The 14,034-nt window shown below is 45.1% G+C and overlaps 1 protein-coding gene across 1 annotated transcript; it reads left to right on the top strand.

Moving 5' to 3' along the window:
* Positions 1-9,631: 9,631 nt before the first annotated feature.
* LOC139234677 (large ribosomal subunit protein eL43-like) lies at positions 9,632-9,990 on the top strand. The gene has a single exon (XM_070865355.1). The coding sequence runs from the start codon at positions 9,632-9,634 to the stop codon at positions 9,908-9,910; it is 279 nt and encodes a 92-aa protein (XP_070721456.1). The 3' UTR covers positions 9,911-9,990.
* Positions 9,991-14,034: the final 4,044 nt, after the last annotated feature.

Below are 14,034 nucleotides of genomic sequence, written 5' to 3'. Positions count from 1 at the left end.
CAGCTATCGCCGAGAGCATGCAGAAATCAAGCGCAGGCAGCAGAAGGAGCGTGCAGCAAACCTGTCCCACCCTCCCTTATCCTCAATGACTATCTGCCCCACGTGTGACAGAGACTGTAATTCTCGTATTGGACTGTATAGCCACCTGAGAACTCACTTTTAGAGTGGACGCAAGTCTTCCTCGACTTCGATGGACTGCCTTTGATGATGAGGGTATAAGGTATGCTACAATTGTGTAAATCTCTGGTTAGGGATCATAGAGAGGAAAATTTACTTTTGTCACTCGGTTGAGCACTTCCTCCTCCTCCAACACCTCTCCATCATCGTCCAGCTGGGTGGGACTCCACTCGCCTGGTTCCATTCTTATCTAAGAGAATCACCTGCAACGGCTTCTCTTCCTACCCCCGCATCGGTACCTCTGGGGTCCCCCAAGGATCTATCCTCGGCCCCCTCCTATTTTTCATCTACGTGTTGCCCCTCAGTGACAAGAATCCGAAATGTACGCTGATGACACCCAGCTCTACCTCACCACCACTTCTCTTGACCCCTCCACAGTCTCTAAATTGTCAGATTGCTTGTCCCACATCCAGTTCTGGATGAGCAGAAATTTTCTACAATTGAATATTGGGAAGACCGAAGCCATTGTTTTTGATCCCCACCACAAACTCCATTCCCTAGCCACTGACTCCATCGCTGTCCCCAACTTCTGTCTGAGGCTGAACCACACTGTTCACAACCTTGGTGTCATATTTGACCTTGAAATGAGGTTTTGACCACATATCCGCAGCATAACTAAGACTGCCTATTTCCACTTCCGTAACATTGCCCATCTCCACTCTTGCCTCATCCTCTCATGAACCCCTCATCCATGCCTTTTTTACCTCTAGACGTGACTATTCCAATGCACTTCTGGCTGGCCTCCCACATTCTACCCTCCATAAATTTGAGGTTATCCAAAACTCAGTTGTCCATGACTTATTTCGCACCAAGTCCTGTTCATCCACCACTCCTGTGCTCGCTGACCCACATTGGCTCCCGGTTAAGCAATGCTTGAATTTGAAAATTCTCATCCTTGTTTTCAAATCCCTCCACTGCCTTGCCCCTCTCTATCTTTGTAACCTCCTCCAGCCTTACAATCCTCTGAGATGTCTGCGCTCCTCTAATTCTGCCCTTCTGAGCATCCCTGATTATAATCGCTCAACCATTGGTGGCTGTGCCTTCTGTTGCCTGGGCCCCAAACTCTGGAACTCCCTGTCTAAACCTTTCCGCCTCTCTACTTCTCTTTCCTCCTTTAAGAAGCTTCTTTGTGTGACTTCAGATCCACAGCAATGTGGTTGACTCATAGAAACATAGAAACATAGAAAATAGGTGCAGGAGTAGGCCATTCGGCCCTTCGAGCCTGCACCGCCATTCAATAAGATCATGGCTGATCATTCCTTCAGTACCCCTTTCCTGCTTTCTCTCCATACCCCTTGATCCCCTTTACCGTAAGGGCCATATCTAACTCCCTCTTGAATATATCTAATGAACTGGCAACAACTCTCTGCAGCAGGGAATTCCATAGGTTAACAACTCTCTGAGTGAAGAAGTTTCTCCTCATCTCAGTCCTAAACAGCCTACCCCTTTATCCTAAGACTGTGTCCCCTGGTTCTAGACTTCCCCAACATCGGGAACATTCTTCCCGCATCTAGCCTGTCTAGTCCAGTCAGAATCTTATATGTTTCTATGAGATCCCCTCTCATCCTTCTAAACTCCAGTGAATAATGGCCCAGTTGATCCAGTCTCTCCTCATATGACAGTCCAGCCATCAATGGAATCAGTCTGGTGAACCTTCGCTGCACTCCCTCAATAGCCAGAATGTCCTTCCTCAGATTAGGAGACCAAAACTGAACACAATATTCCAGGGCCCTGTACAACTGCAGCAAGACTTCCCTGCTCCTATACTCAAATCCCCTTGCTATGAAGGCTAACATATCATTTGCCTTCTTCACTGCCTGCTGTACCTGCATGCCAACTTTCAATGACTGATGAACCATGACACCAGATCTCGCTGCACCTCCCCTTTTCCTAATCTTCCGCCATTCAGATAATATTCTGCCTTCGTGTTTTTGTCCCCAAAGTGGATAACTTCATATTTATCCACATTATACTGCATCTGCCATGCATTTGCCCACTCACCTAACCTGTCCAAGTCACCCTGCAGCCTCTTAGTGTCCTCCTCACAGATCACATCGCCACAAAGTTTAGTGTCATCTGCAAACTTGAAGATATTACACTCAATTCCATCATCTAAATCATTAATATATATTGTAAAGAGCTGGGGTCCCAGCACTGAGCCCTGCGGCACTCCACTAGTCACTGCCTGCCATTCTGAAAAGAACCCGTTAATCCTGACTCTCTGCTTCCTGTCTGCCAACCAGTTCTCTATCCATGTCAGTACATTACCCCCAATACCATGTGCTTTGATTTTGCACACCAATCTCTTGTGTGGGACCTTGTCAAAAGCCTTTTGAAAGTCCAAATACACCACATCCACTGGTTCTCCCTTGTCCACCCTACTAGTTACATCCTCAAAAAATTCCAGAAGATTTGTCAAGCATGATTTCCTTTTCATAAATCCATGCTGACTTGGACCAATCCTATCACTGCTCTCCAAATGCGCTGCTATTTCATCCTTAATGATCAATTCCAACATTTTCCCCACCACCGATGTCAGGCTAACTGGTCTGTAATTACCCGTTTTCTCTCTCCTTCCTTTTTTAAAAAGTGATGTTACATTAGCAACCCTCCAGTCCATAGGAACTGATCCAGAGTCGATAGACTGTTGGAAAATTATCACCAATGCATCCACTATTTCTAGGGCCACTTCCTTAAGTACTCTGGGATGTAGACTATCAGGCCCTGGGGATTTATCAGCCTTCAACCCCGTCAATTTCCCGAACACAATTTCCCGCCTAATAAGGATATCCTTCAGTTCCTCCTTCTCACTAGTCCTTCGGGCCCCTAGTACATCGGGAAGGTTATTTGTGTCTTCCTTTGTGAAGACAGAACCAAAGTACTTGTTCAATTGGTCTGCCATTTCTTTGTTCCCCATTATAAATTCACCCGAATCCGACTGCAAGGGACCAACGCTGGTCTATACTAATCTTTTTCTCTTCAAATAGCTATAGAAGCTTTTGCAGTAATTTTTTATGTTTCCGGCGAGCTTCCTCTCGTACTTTATTTTCCCCCTCTTAATTAAACCCTTTGTCCTTAAGTTCAAGTTACCTTTCCTTAAGTTCAAGACCCTAGTTTCTGAATTAACTTTGTCACTCTCCATCTTAATAAAGAATTCTACCATACTATGGTCACTCTTCCCCAAGGGGCCTCGCACAACAAGATTGCTAATTAGTCCCTCTGCTGTATTCTAAATTTCTCCCAGTCCTCCGGTTTGCTACTTTTTCTGGCAAATTTGTATGCCTCTTCCTTGAATTTCACACTATCCTTAATTTCCCTTGTTAGCCACGGTTGAGCCACCTTCCCCGTTCTATTTTTACTCCAGACAGGGATGTACAATTGTTGAAGTTCGTCCATATGATCTTTAAAGGTTTGCCATTGCCTATCCACCGTCAACCCTTTAAGTATCATTTGCCAGTCGAATCTAGCCAATTCGCGCCTCATACCATCAAAGTTACCTTTCCTTAAGTTCAAGACCCTAGTTTCTGAATTAACTTTGTCATTCTCCATCTTAATAAAGAATTCTACCATACTATGGTCACTCTTCCTCAAGGGGCCTCGCACAACAAGATTGCTAATTAGTCCCTTCTCATTACACATCACCCAGTCTAGGATGGCCAGCTCTCTGGTTGCTTCCTTGACATATTGGTCCAGAAAACCATCCCTAATACACTCCAGGAAATCCTCCTCCACCGCATTGCTACCAATTAGGTTAGCCCAATCAATATGTAGATTAACTGTCCTCTGAAATGGCCCATCAGGACTATTCCAGTGTTTATGCTTCTCGTAGAATATAAAAAGCGTAAGGACTTTCTGGATGAAGCAGTTAGGATGGCAGAATTGCCTTTACTATCAATATCTGTTTAGCGTTCTTGCAGAACATAGAGCTATTTTTTCCAAATTGTCACAATATAAGTCTGAGCTTGTCATACTGAAGCTGTATGGTGTTCAGGTTAGACTGCTCCTTGAGTGCTACCTTCAGTTCCGTTCAATAAATCACAATGGAAAATGCAAAACATGGATGCGGTCTGAGAGCAGGATTAAGAGGCCGATTCCTAAAGGTGAGGCACTGAATTATTCAGAAAGGTTATGAAAGCTTGGGTTCTTCAGCCTTGAAAGTAGGGCGAATTAGAAGAGAAATTATATGTTGATGTCAATGATGGATCGGATTAGACGGTGGTCTGTCCAGCAGTCATCAGCTCCTGTCATGGCGCGGGTGATGCGCACATCCTTGCGATCCATTGCTCGGATGATGACATAGTCGAGCAGGTGCCAGTGTTTGGAGCGAGGGTGTTGCCACGATGCCTTGTATTTGTCCCTCTGGCGGAATAAGGTGTTGGTGATGACAAGTGCATGTTCTAGACATTTTTTCAGGAGTTATAGGAAATTATAGGGGTATGTATGGCAGCACGTGCAATATGTGAAGTTATAACAATTTCAAGATAAACCACAGCTGGAAGAACAAGTGGACTTAGGTACAATCTGGTAAAAGAAACATTTGGGAGTGACATCAGGAAGCATTTCTTCAGTCAAAGAGTGATCAGTAGCTGCAAATGATCCCTTTAAGATGTGTGGCCCTATCTGGAGTTCTGGGCAGCTGGTGAGCCAGCTTTTAAATGGAAAATAAACGCATATTGCGCGGAATTTCGAATGGGCCGTGCAGCCGGTTAAAGAGGTCGCGTGGTGCAAAAGAAATTGATAGGGAACATTGGGTAGGGTAATAGAGGCAAAAGCTACAGAGTCATTCAAGGGGCTGTTAGATGCTGTGTTTGGTAAGAGGGGAACAATAGGCTTCTATTGAAGGCTGAGCTAGATGGGCCAAATAGTCTCACGTAACTATTTTTGATAACACAAAGTATCCCAAGTACAAATATACCTTTATCGGATATTCTATGTTATTGTGATCTTTATGTACCGTTTTATAGTTCCAATATTTCCGAGGACAGGCCACTGCAAAAAGTAAGCATTTTTGAAAAGAGATCGCGAATATAAATTGGATAATCATAGAAATTTATATAATTGAATACAGAGAAATAACTTAGAACTTTCACAAAGAAAAACAAATTGTCAGGTACTGAAAATTAGCAACATAGAAACATAGAAATTAGGTGCAGGAGTAGGCCATTCGGTCCTTCGAGCCTGCACCACCATTCAATAAGATCATGGCTGATCATTTAACCTCAGTATCCCTTTCCTGCTTTCTCTCCATACCCCTTGATCCCTTTAGCCATAAGGGCCAAATCTAACTCCCTCTTGAATATATCTAACGAACTGGCCTCAACAACTTTCTGCGGTAGAGAATTCCACAGGTTAACAACTCTCTGAGTGAAGAAGTTTCTCCTCATCTCGGTCCTAAATGGCTTACCCTTTATCCTTAGACTGTGACCCCTTGTTCTGGACTTCCCCAGCATCGGGAATATTCTTCCTGCCTCTAACCTGTCCAATCCCGTCAGAACTTTACATGTTTCTATGAGATCCCCTCTCATTCTTCTAAACTCCAGTGAATACAAGCCCAGTTGATCAAGTCTCTCCTCATATGGCAATCCTGCCATCCCGGGAATCAGTCTGGTGAACCTTCGCTGCACTCACTCAATAGCAAGAACGTCCTTCCTCAGATTAGGAGACCAAAATTGAACACAATATTCCAGGTGCGGCCTCACCAAGGCCCTGTGCAACTGCAGTAAGACCTCCTTGTTCCTATACTCAAATCCTCTAGCTGTCAAGGCCAACATGCCATTTGCCTGTTTCACCGCCTGCTGTACCTGCATGCCAACTTTCAATGACTGATGTATCATGACACCCAGGTCTCGTTGCACCTCCCCTTTTCATTAACTGTCACCATTCAGATAATATTCTGCCTTCCTGTTTTTGCCATCAAAGTGGATAACCTCACATTTATCCACATTATACTGCATCTGTCATGCATTTGCCCACTCACCTAACCTGTCCAAGTCACCCTGCAGCCTCTTAGCATCCTCCTCACAGCTCACACTGCCACCCAGCTTAGTGTCATCTGCAAACTTGGTGATATTACATTCAATTCCTTCATCTAAATCATTAATGTATATTGTAAATAGCTGGGGGTCCCAGCACTGAACCCTGCAGCATCCCACTAGTCACTGCCTGCCATTCTGAAAAGGACCCATTTATTCCAACTCTCTGCTTCCTGTCTGCCAATCAGTTCTCTATCCATGTCAATACATTACCCCCAATATCATGTGCTTTAATTTTGCACACTAATCTCTTGTGTGGAACCTTGTCAAAAGCCTTTTGTCAGTCCAAATACACCACATCCACTGGTTCTCCCTTGTCCACTCTACTAGTTACATCCTTTAAAAATTCTAGAAGATTTGTCAAGCGTGGTTTCCCTTTCATAAATCCATGCTGACTTGGACCGATCCTGTCACTGCTTTCCAAATGCTCTGCTATTTCATCTTTAAAAATTGATTCCAACATTTTCCCCACCACCGATGTCAGGCTAACCGGTCTATAATTCCCTGTTTTCTCTTTCCCTCCTTTTTTTAAAAGTGGTGTTACATAAGCTACCCTCCAGTCCATAGGAACTGATCCAGAGTCAATAGAATGTTGGAAAATGATCACCAATGCATCCACTATTTCGAGGGCCATTTCCTTAAGTACTCTGGGATGCAGCCTATCAGGCCCTGGGGATTTATCGGCCTTCAATCCCATCAATTTCCCTAACACAATTTCCTGACTAATTGGATTCCCTTCAGTTCCTCCTCCTTGACCAGCTGGATGTTTTTACGAAATGAACTCTCCCATCTGTGTTAGCCAGTGGCTCAATGGATAGCATCCTCACTTTTGAGTCAGAAGGTTGTGGGTCCCACTCCAGAGACTTGAGCACAAAACATCTAGGCTGGCACTCCCAGTGCATTGTCAGAGGTGCCGTCTTTCGGATGAGACGTTAAACTGAGGCCCCGTCTGCTCTCTCAGGTGGACGTAAAAAATGCCACAGCACTATTTTGAAGAAGAGCAGGGAAGTTATCCCCGGTGTCCTGGTCAATATTTATCCTTCAATCAGCATCACTAAAACAGATGATCTGGTCATTATCACATTGCTGTTTGTGGGAGCTTGCTGTGCGCAAATTGGCTGCCGTGTTTCCCACGTTACAACAGTGACTACACTTCAAAAAGTACTTCATTGGCTGTAAAGCACATTGGGATGTCCTGAGGTCATGAAAGGCACTATATAAATGCAAGTCTTTCTTTTTGCTCACAGGGCTAGATGCTTTGCCTACTAAAAATTTTGTTTAAATCCTCAAAGGGCTTCTGCCCTCTTTAATGTTCTCACTTTCCTCTTTGGGCATGTTCCTGGTTGGCTGCATTGTTTATTGAGGTCCAACCCCAAAGAAAGAAAGACTTGTATTTATATAGCACCTTTAACGACCTTAGGATGCTCTACAGCTAATGAAGTACGTTTTCAAATATTGTCACTGTTGTGATGTTAGCTCATTTTGAAGAATAGCAGTCCACTAGCATTAAGATTTATTTTGTGGAGGGCGGGGAGAGAGCAATGGGAACGATTTCATGGTAGCAGAATAAGTCTTTGTTCAAATAGTGTATTGACTGCATCAAGATTTCCCATTTGAGTATGGGTTAAATCATTTTCTTTAAGGACCGATATTGTACCAAATGTTATAACAATGTGGAGAGATGATTTACTGAGGTACCAGAGTTGCTTTTTGAATTCAATGGATGTAGCTTTTGTTAATTGCAATAAATCATAGCATGTAAATGCAATATAACACAGCTTTAGAAAGTTTTCCTCAAGTAAAGCAATGATTAGACGAACATCCCTACCATTTTAAAGTTTGACCTTTGCTTGAAGGCAGGGGGCAGGGTGGGTAATTCAAAACAAGTCAGCGAAAACATTGTTTCAGTGAGCGACTGGTAAATCTATGGAACAGGCTCCACAGGGAGCATAGAGTGTTGATTCATTCAAGTGGACAGTAGGTTTATTTCAGAAAATAATATGTTGGGAGACAATATGAGTAATTTGAGGCATGCCATATGATAAGTGCACCATGCTCGGGAGGAGTCAGTGACCTTGGACCTGTGGTTCCCAAAGTTCTCCCCCACTGGGGGTTTTCCTCACCTCATGTCTGGGTCTCTGATTGATAGAGATTGATTGCAGTGATTATCCAGCCACTCCATTATCATTGTATCATGTGACGCTCAAGGCCTTCCAGAACCGGTGAGCACTGGAGGGACTGGAGTGCATCATTACAACAGGGAACAACATTTTAAACTTGATTTTTTAAGGTTCCCTTCAACGTATTTTAATACTTTTCAGGTTCTGGTGGTTGGGCCCTTTTAACAAGGGGGCACACGGTTCAATCGTATTATTTAAAAGAGTTGTATCAACTACTAGGATGGTAGAAGGCAAACTAGGTCTTTTATCGTCAAGTAATTATAATTTTCTATGTTCCTATTGACGTACTATAAAATCTTCACATTTTACCATTCTGAACTTGCATGAAATGTTTTATTTTAAAACTGGCCATTTCACAGCAACAATTACAACGACAACTTGTATTTATATAACGCTTTTAACGTAGTAAAATGTGCCGAGGTGCTTCATAGGAGTTTTATAAGACAAAAAATTTGACACCGAGCCGCATAAGTAGAAATTAGCGCAGATGACCAATAACTTGATCAAAGAGGTAGGTTTTAAGGAGTGTCTTGAAGGAGGAAAGAGGGGTAGAGAGGCAGAGAGGTTTAGGCAGGGAGTTCCAGAGCTTGGGGCCAAGGGAACAGAAGGCACGGCCACCAATGGTTGAGCGATTATAATCAGGGAAGTTCAAGAGGGCAGAATTAGAGGAGCGCAGATATCTCGGGGGGTTGTGGAGCTGGAGGAGATTACAGAGATAGGGAGGGGCGAGGCCATGGAGGGATTTGAAAATATGGATGCGAGTTTCGAAATCGAGGTGAAACAATTGTAATCAAATTATTATTATGGTTGTTTCGGTAGATCTGCAAAGCTTCAGTGAGTGAAAAGAAACCATTGATGTTTTATAAGTCCACACAAGTGAGCCAAGCTCTCTGAAACTTGCTTCTCTCAAGCTGCCCAGATATTTCTCTCTGCTTGTGGAAACCGATTCTCACAAAGCGGCAGCTGAACTGACTTGAAGCTCTTTTGACGTCTGGATGTCACTGAGATCAGTCGGATTGACAGGACCGACCTTTTGCTCACAGAACACTTCGAGTGGACTGCACAACAAAATCAAATAAGTAGAAAAGTGTTGAAAGCAACTGTGTTGCTGCCATTACAGAAAATAGCCCTCGGCTTTCGAAAATCCACTTGAAATGTTGAAGTGAGCACTTTAGAAACATTTGCTTCGTAAAATGTGACGTTTCAGGCATATTGCAATTTTAATTGGAGCATCTGCTCCTCATGGCCAAACGCCCCAAGAAGGTGGGGATTGTGGACAAGTTTGGCACCCGCTATGGGGCGTCCATCCGCAAAATGGTGAAGAAAATCGAGATCAGCCAACACGCAAAATACACCTGCTCCTTCTGTGGGAAGACTAAGATGAAGAGGAGGGCAGTCGGTATCTTGCATTGTGGATCCTGCATGAAAACGGTGGCTGGAGGAGCTTGGGCCTACAACACCACCTCGGCCGTCACTGTGAAGTTTACAATTCGTCGCCTGCAGGAGCTGAAGGACCAGTGAGCTCAGTGCAAGGAGTCTGATCCTTTCCTGAGGTTTATACGTCAGCAAACTTGTTAATAAAGGGGTTAATGAAAAGAAAAAAAAAAACAAGTCCTTCCTGCCTCCAGCAGAATATGATTTGTTACAGACAGCGATTATTTGACTGAGCATGCCTACAGTCACCAGACCTACCAATATGGTTCACTGATATGTTACAATTCTGATAAAGGTTATAATGAATATTCCCACAGCCATGTAGAAACCATAGGCTGGATTTCCGGCTTTGATGTTTTTTGGGGCGGTAATGCCGGCTGGGCGGTGAAGTTTGCACCTGGGAACAGTTTGCGCCTCAGTAAGTAACATCGGGCAGCTGGGCCCTGAGTCAGGGGGGCACAGTGCTAAGGGAGGCGTTGTGCACCTCTCGCAGGGCGTTACCATGGGAAACTCCCGAGCTAAAGAGCCGGGCCGGGAGCGCTCCGAAAGACGCCGGGGAGGTGGGGAGAACCCAAAAAAAGCCACAAAAACATTCCCAAAACATTGCCCACGCCACCACAACACCAATCGCAAAAAAAAAAAATTAAAAGAAAAAACAATCGCACTTACGTCAGGAGTCCATTACTGACCTCCGCTGCTGTCGGTATCGTTGGACCGCTCTGATTTCCCAGGCGGTCACTGCGGGGCGCGCATTGGGGCGGACGGGTCGGGCAAGAGCCAAAACTCGCGCCGGTGTCCCAACCAGGAGGGTTGCACACCGGGTGCAGCTCTTCCAGGCGGTGCTGCTCCGCGCCGCCGCTAAACCGGCCCCGAGGATCGCCGCGGGGCACTGGAAGCTCACCACCCGCCCAGAACACTTCACCCCCGCCACTGACGCCGCTCCGGGGCGAAAAACAGAGCAGGGAGGAGCCAAAAATCCGCACCTTCAAAGAGTTTTCTTGAAATAACTGTCTGAAATGTACTCAATTTCTTTCAAACACCATTTACCACTTTTCACGCAATTTGATAAATATCTACACAAAGATTATCTCTTCAAATATCTACTTATTTTATTTCTTGCTGGTCGATCTCCCATGGTGTCGCTCATGAGCAGTCAAGACCGAGTGCAGTCTTCAGGTGAAGCAGGGCTGCCAGGCTGGGAATAATTGGACCAGGGCATACAGGCATGATTCAGTCCTCAGCCTTTCACCCCACGCCATGGAGCGCTCTTTCCCAAACCGGTCCACCTTGCTACATCTTTGTTCACCTTCAAAACCCTCCTGAAGCACACCTCTTCAACCGTGCCTTCCATAAAACCTCCCCTAACTCCTACCGTGTGAAGTGCCTTTAAGAAAGAAAGAACTGGCATTTATATAGCGCCTTTGATACCCACTGGATGTCCCAAAGTGCTTGACAGCCAATGAAATACTTTTGGAATGTAGTCTCTGTTGTATTTTAGGAAATACGGCAGCTAATTTGAGTACAGCAAGCTGCTACAAACAGCAATGTGCTAATGACCAGATAATCTGTTTTTTAGTGGTTGGTTGAAAGATAAATATTGGCCAGGACACCAGGGAGAATTCCACTGCTCTTCTTCAAAATAGTGGCGTGGGATTTTTTAAGTCCACTTGAGAGGGCAGACGGGGCCTCGGTTTAATGTCTCATCTGAAAAACGGCATCTTCCTACAGTACTGCACTAGAGTGTCAGCCTGGATTATGTGCTCAAGTCCACCTCCTCATGCCCAACCCTCCCATTGGCTCTCTCAGTGAGATTGCCAATTTTTGTCAAGTAGCAGCAGTCATGTGTTTCAGGGAGTGAGCAGAAACCGGCCCAAAATCATTTCACGTAGAAAAATGCGTTTTCATTGTTTGAGGACAGACAATGTGATGAAATACTATGTGCAAGACATCATGATGATGAGAATGCCTTTCCTGCCCCTTCTGTCTCTCCAAAGATAAAGAGGTTGGGCAAACATTGCGAAAAAGAGACTCCATTTTAGAGCACAGATGGGCGTAAAAAAGAAATGTTGAAAACAAGTGACATCTCATCGTTAAACATCAAGGTATGGTGGTTGTAATTTATGCACCTGTAAGTACGCTCTCAGGTTGGTAGAGCTGTTGTATTGTGAGTGGCTTAGCCAGTTACGTGTTGTTCACAAGACTCAATAAAACCCCAGCCAATTGGGTTTAGGGGATCCACGATGGGGCAGGTGGTTGTGAGCCTGGTGGATGAACTGGTAATGTGTATTGCAATTGTTAAACCTTTGCTAATAAACCAACTAGTTCTGAATAGCAATGTGTTGCTATGAATTCTTAAGCAACTAACCCATGAAGCAAATACATTACAGTGGTGTGGTAGCTATAATATTGGACTAGCAACTTGGAGGTCATGAGTTCATAATCTCACCACACCAAGTTGCGAAACTGAATTCAATATATCTAATAAGGTGTGAGCTTGCACTAGGGAAAGATGACCATGTCAGCTTTTATGGACTCATTGTAATTTAAATCCCAACTGGCCCTTCAGTAATTTTAATCTCACACTTGACTCTTGCTGCCTACTACAGTGGTCCAGCAAGTCGCTCAGTGATCATAGAATCATACAATTTGGAGCACGGAAGGAGGCCATTTCGACCCATCGTGTCTATGCCGGCCAAAACAGAGCTATCCAGCCTATCCCACTTTCCAGCTCTTGGTCCATAGCCCAATAGGTTACGGCACTTCAAGTGCACATCCAAGTACTTTTTAAATGTGGTGACCACCCTTTCAGGCAGTGAGTTCCAGACCCCCACCACCCTCTGGGTGAAGAAATTTCCCCTCAAATCCCCTCTAAACCTTCTACCAATTACTTTAAATCTATGCCCCCTGGTTATTGACCCCTTTGCTAAGGGAAATAGGTCCTTCCTATCCACTCTATCTATCTTATAGTTATAAAAGCAATTGCTAAAGAAGAATGTCCACTATCACCTTCTGAGGACAAGTGAGGATGGGCAATTAATGTGGCCATTCCCAGTGTAGTCCACATCCCAAGAATAAATAAAGTACATTTCAAATGAGTTAGCTTTAGTTACCTTCATTTTTTATATTCTGTGATAAACACGAAGAAGGACAAGGGCAGCAGGCACATGGGAACATCACCAACTTGCAAGATCCCCTCCAAGTCACACACACCATCCTGACTTAGAAATAAATCGGCCGTTCCTTCATAGTTGCTGGGGAACTCCCTCCCTAACAGCACTGTGGGAGCACCTTCACCACACGGACTGCAGCGGTTCAAGAATGTGGCTCACCACCCCCTTCTCAAGGGGCAATTAGGGATGGGCAATAAATACCGGCCTCGCCAGCGACGCCCACATCCCGTGAACGAATAAAAAAAACTCTGTCCGCTTATGTTTAACTGGGTTTACGAAATAAAAATTGTTTCCGCTGATCGTGAGTCGATCACAAGTGGACACAGACTGAGGATTAAAAGTAAGAGTGAACTTTAGAGGAAATTTTTATTAAGATTATTGTGACGTTAAATTCTTCACCACTTCTGTCGAGTGAGGTAGAGACTAGTACATCATTTCAAAGAGAATTGGACGTCACGGTCTCGGCCTGCAAGACCATCAGCAGGCCGGGGCCATTGGAGGGAGCAGTGTGCGGCGGTATAACACTGCAGGGAGCAGCGCGTGCTGCTGCAGGAGGGCGACGGCTGACTGCAGCGCGGGCAGGTACAGCAGGAGCGGCGAGGTCGGGGCGAAGGAGCGGCGAGAGATCGTAGAGGGATGTGATCGGGGCCCAGGAGAGGCGAGGGTTCGGGGCCCAGAAGAGGCGAGGACCCAGGGGCAGCACGGGCCCAGTCCACACTGCGATATGTGTGCGTGCTCGGCCTGTGCAGCAGAGCTGGTCTCCAGTCGTCTTGGTTAACACTTGCCACTGGACCAAGACCTCGCTCTGTCAATCCCGTGTGGTGGCTGGTGTGCAACGACCACCACACGTTAAAAAAATCCACGCACAGGCATCTTCCACCCTTCAGGATATAGTTCGGGATCCGGAATATTAGGTCCTTCATTGAAACACCTGTGAACTCATCCCTTTTCGGCGTGGAAGCAAGTCATCCTCGTTTCGAGGGACTGCCTATGATGATGGACGAATATTTGTAAAGGAAAAATATGAAAGGACACAGGGAA

Source organism: Pristiophorus japonicus, chromosome 22, assembly GCF_044704955.1.
Source record: "Pristiophorus japonicus isolate sPriJap1 chromosome 22, sPriJap1.hap1, whole genome shotgun sequence".
In the NCBI taxonomy this organism is placed as follows: domain Eukaryota; kingdom Metazoa; phylum Chordata; class Chondrichthyes; family Pristiophoridae; genus Pristiophorus; species Pristiophorus japonicus.
Note: the sequence above shows the minus strand (reverse complement) of the source record. Positions and strands in the feature narration are given on the sequence as shown.

Excerpts from the sequence above, each read along its gene's own strand:
- LOC139234677 (XM_070865355.1), top strand. The coding sequence starts at position 9,632 with ATGGCCAAACGCCCCAAGAAGGTGGGGATTGTGGACAAGTTTGGCACC.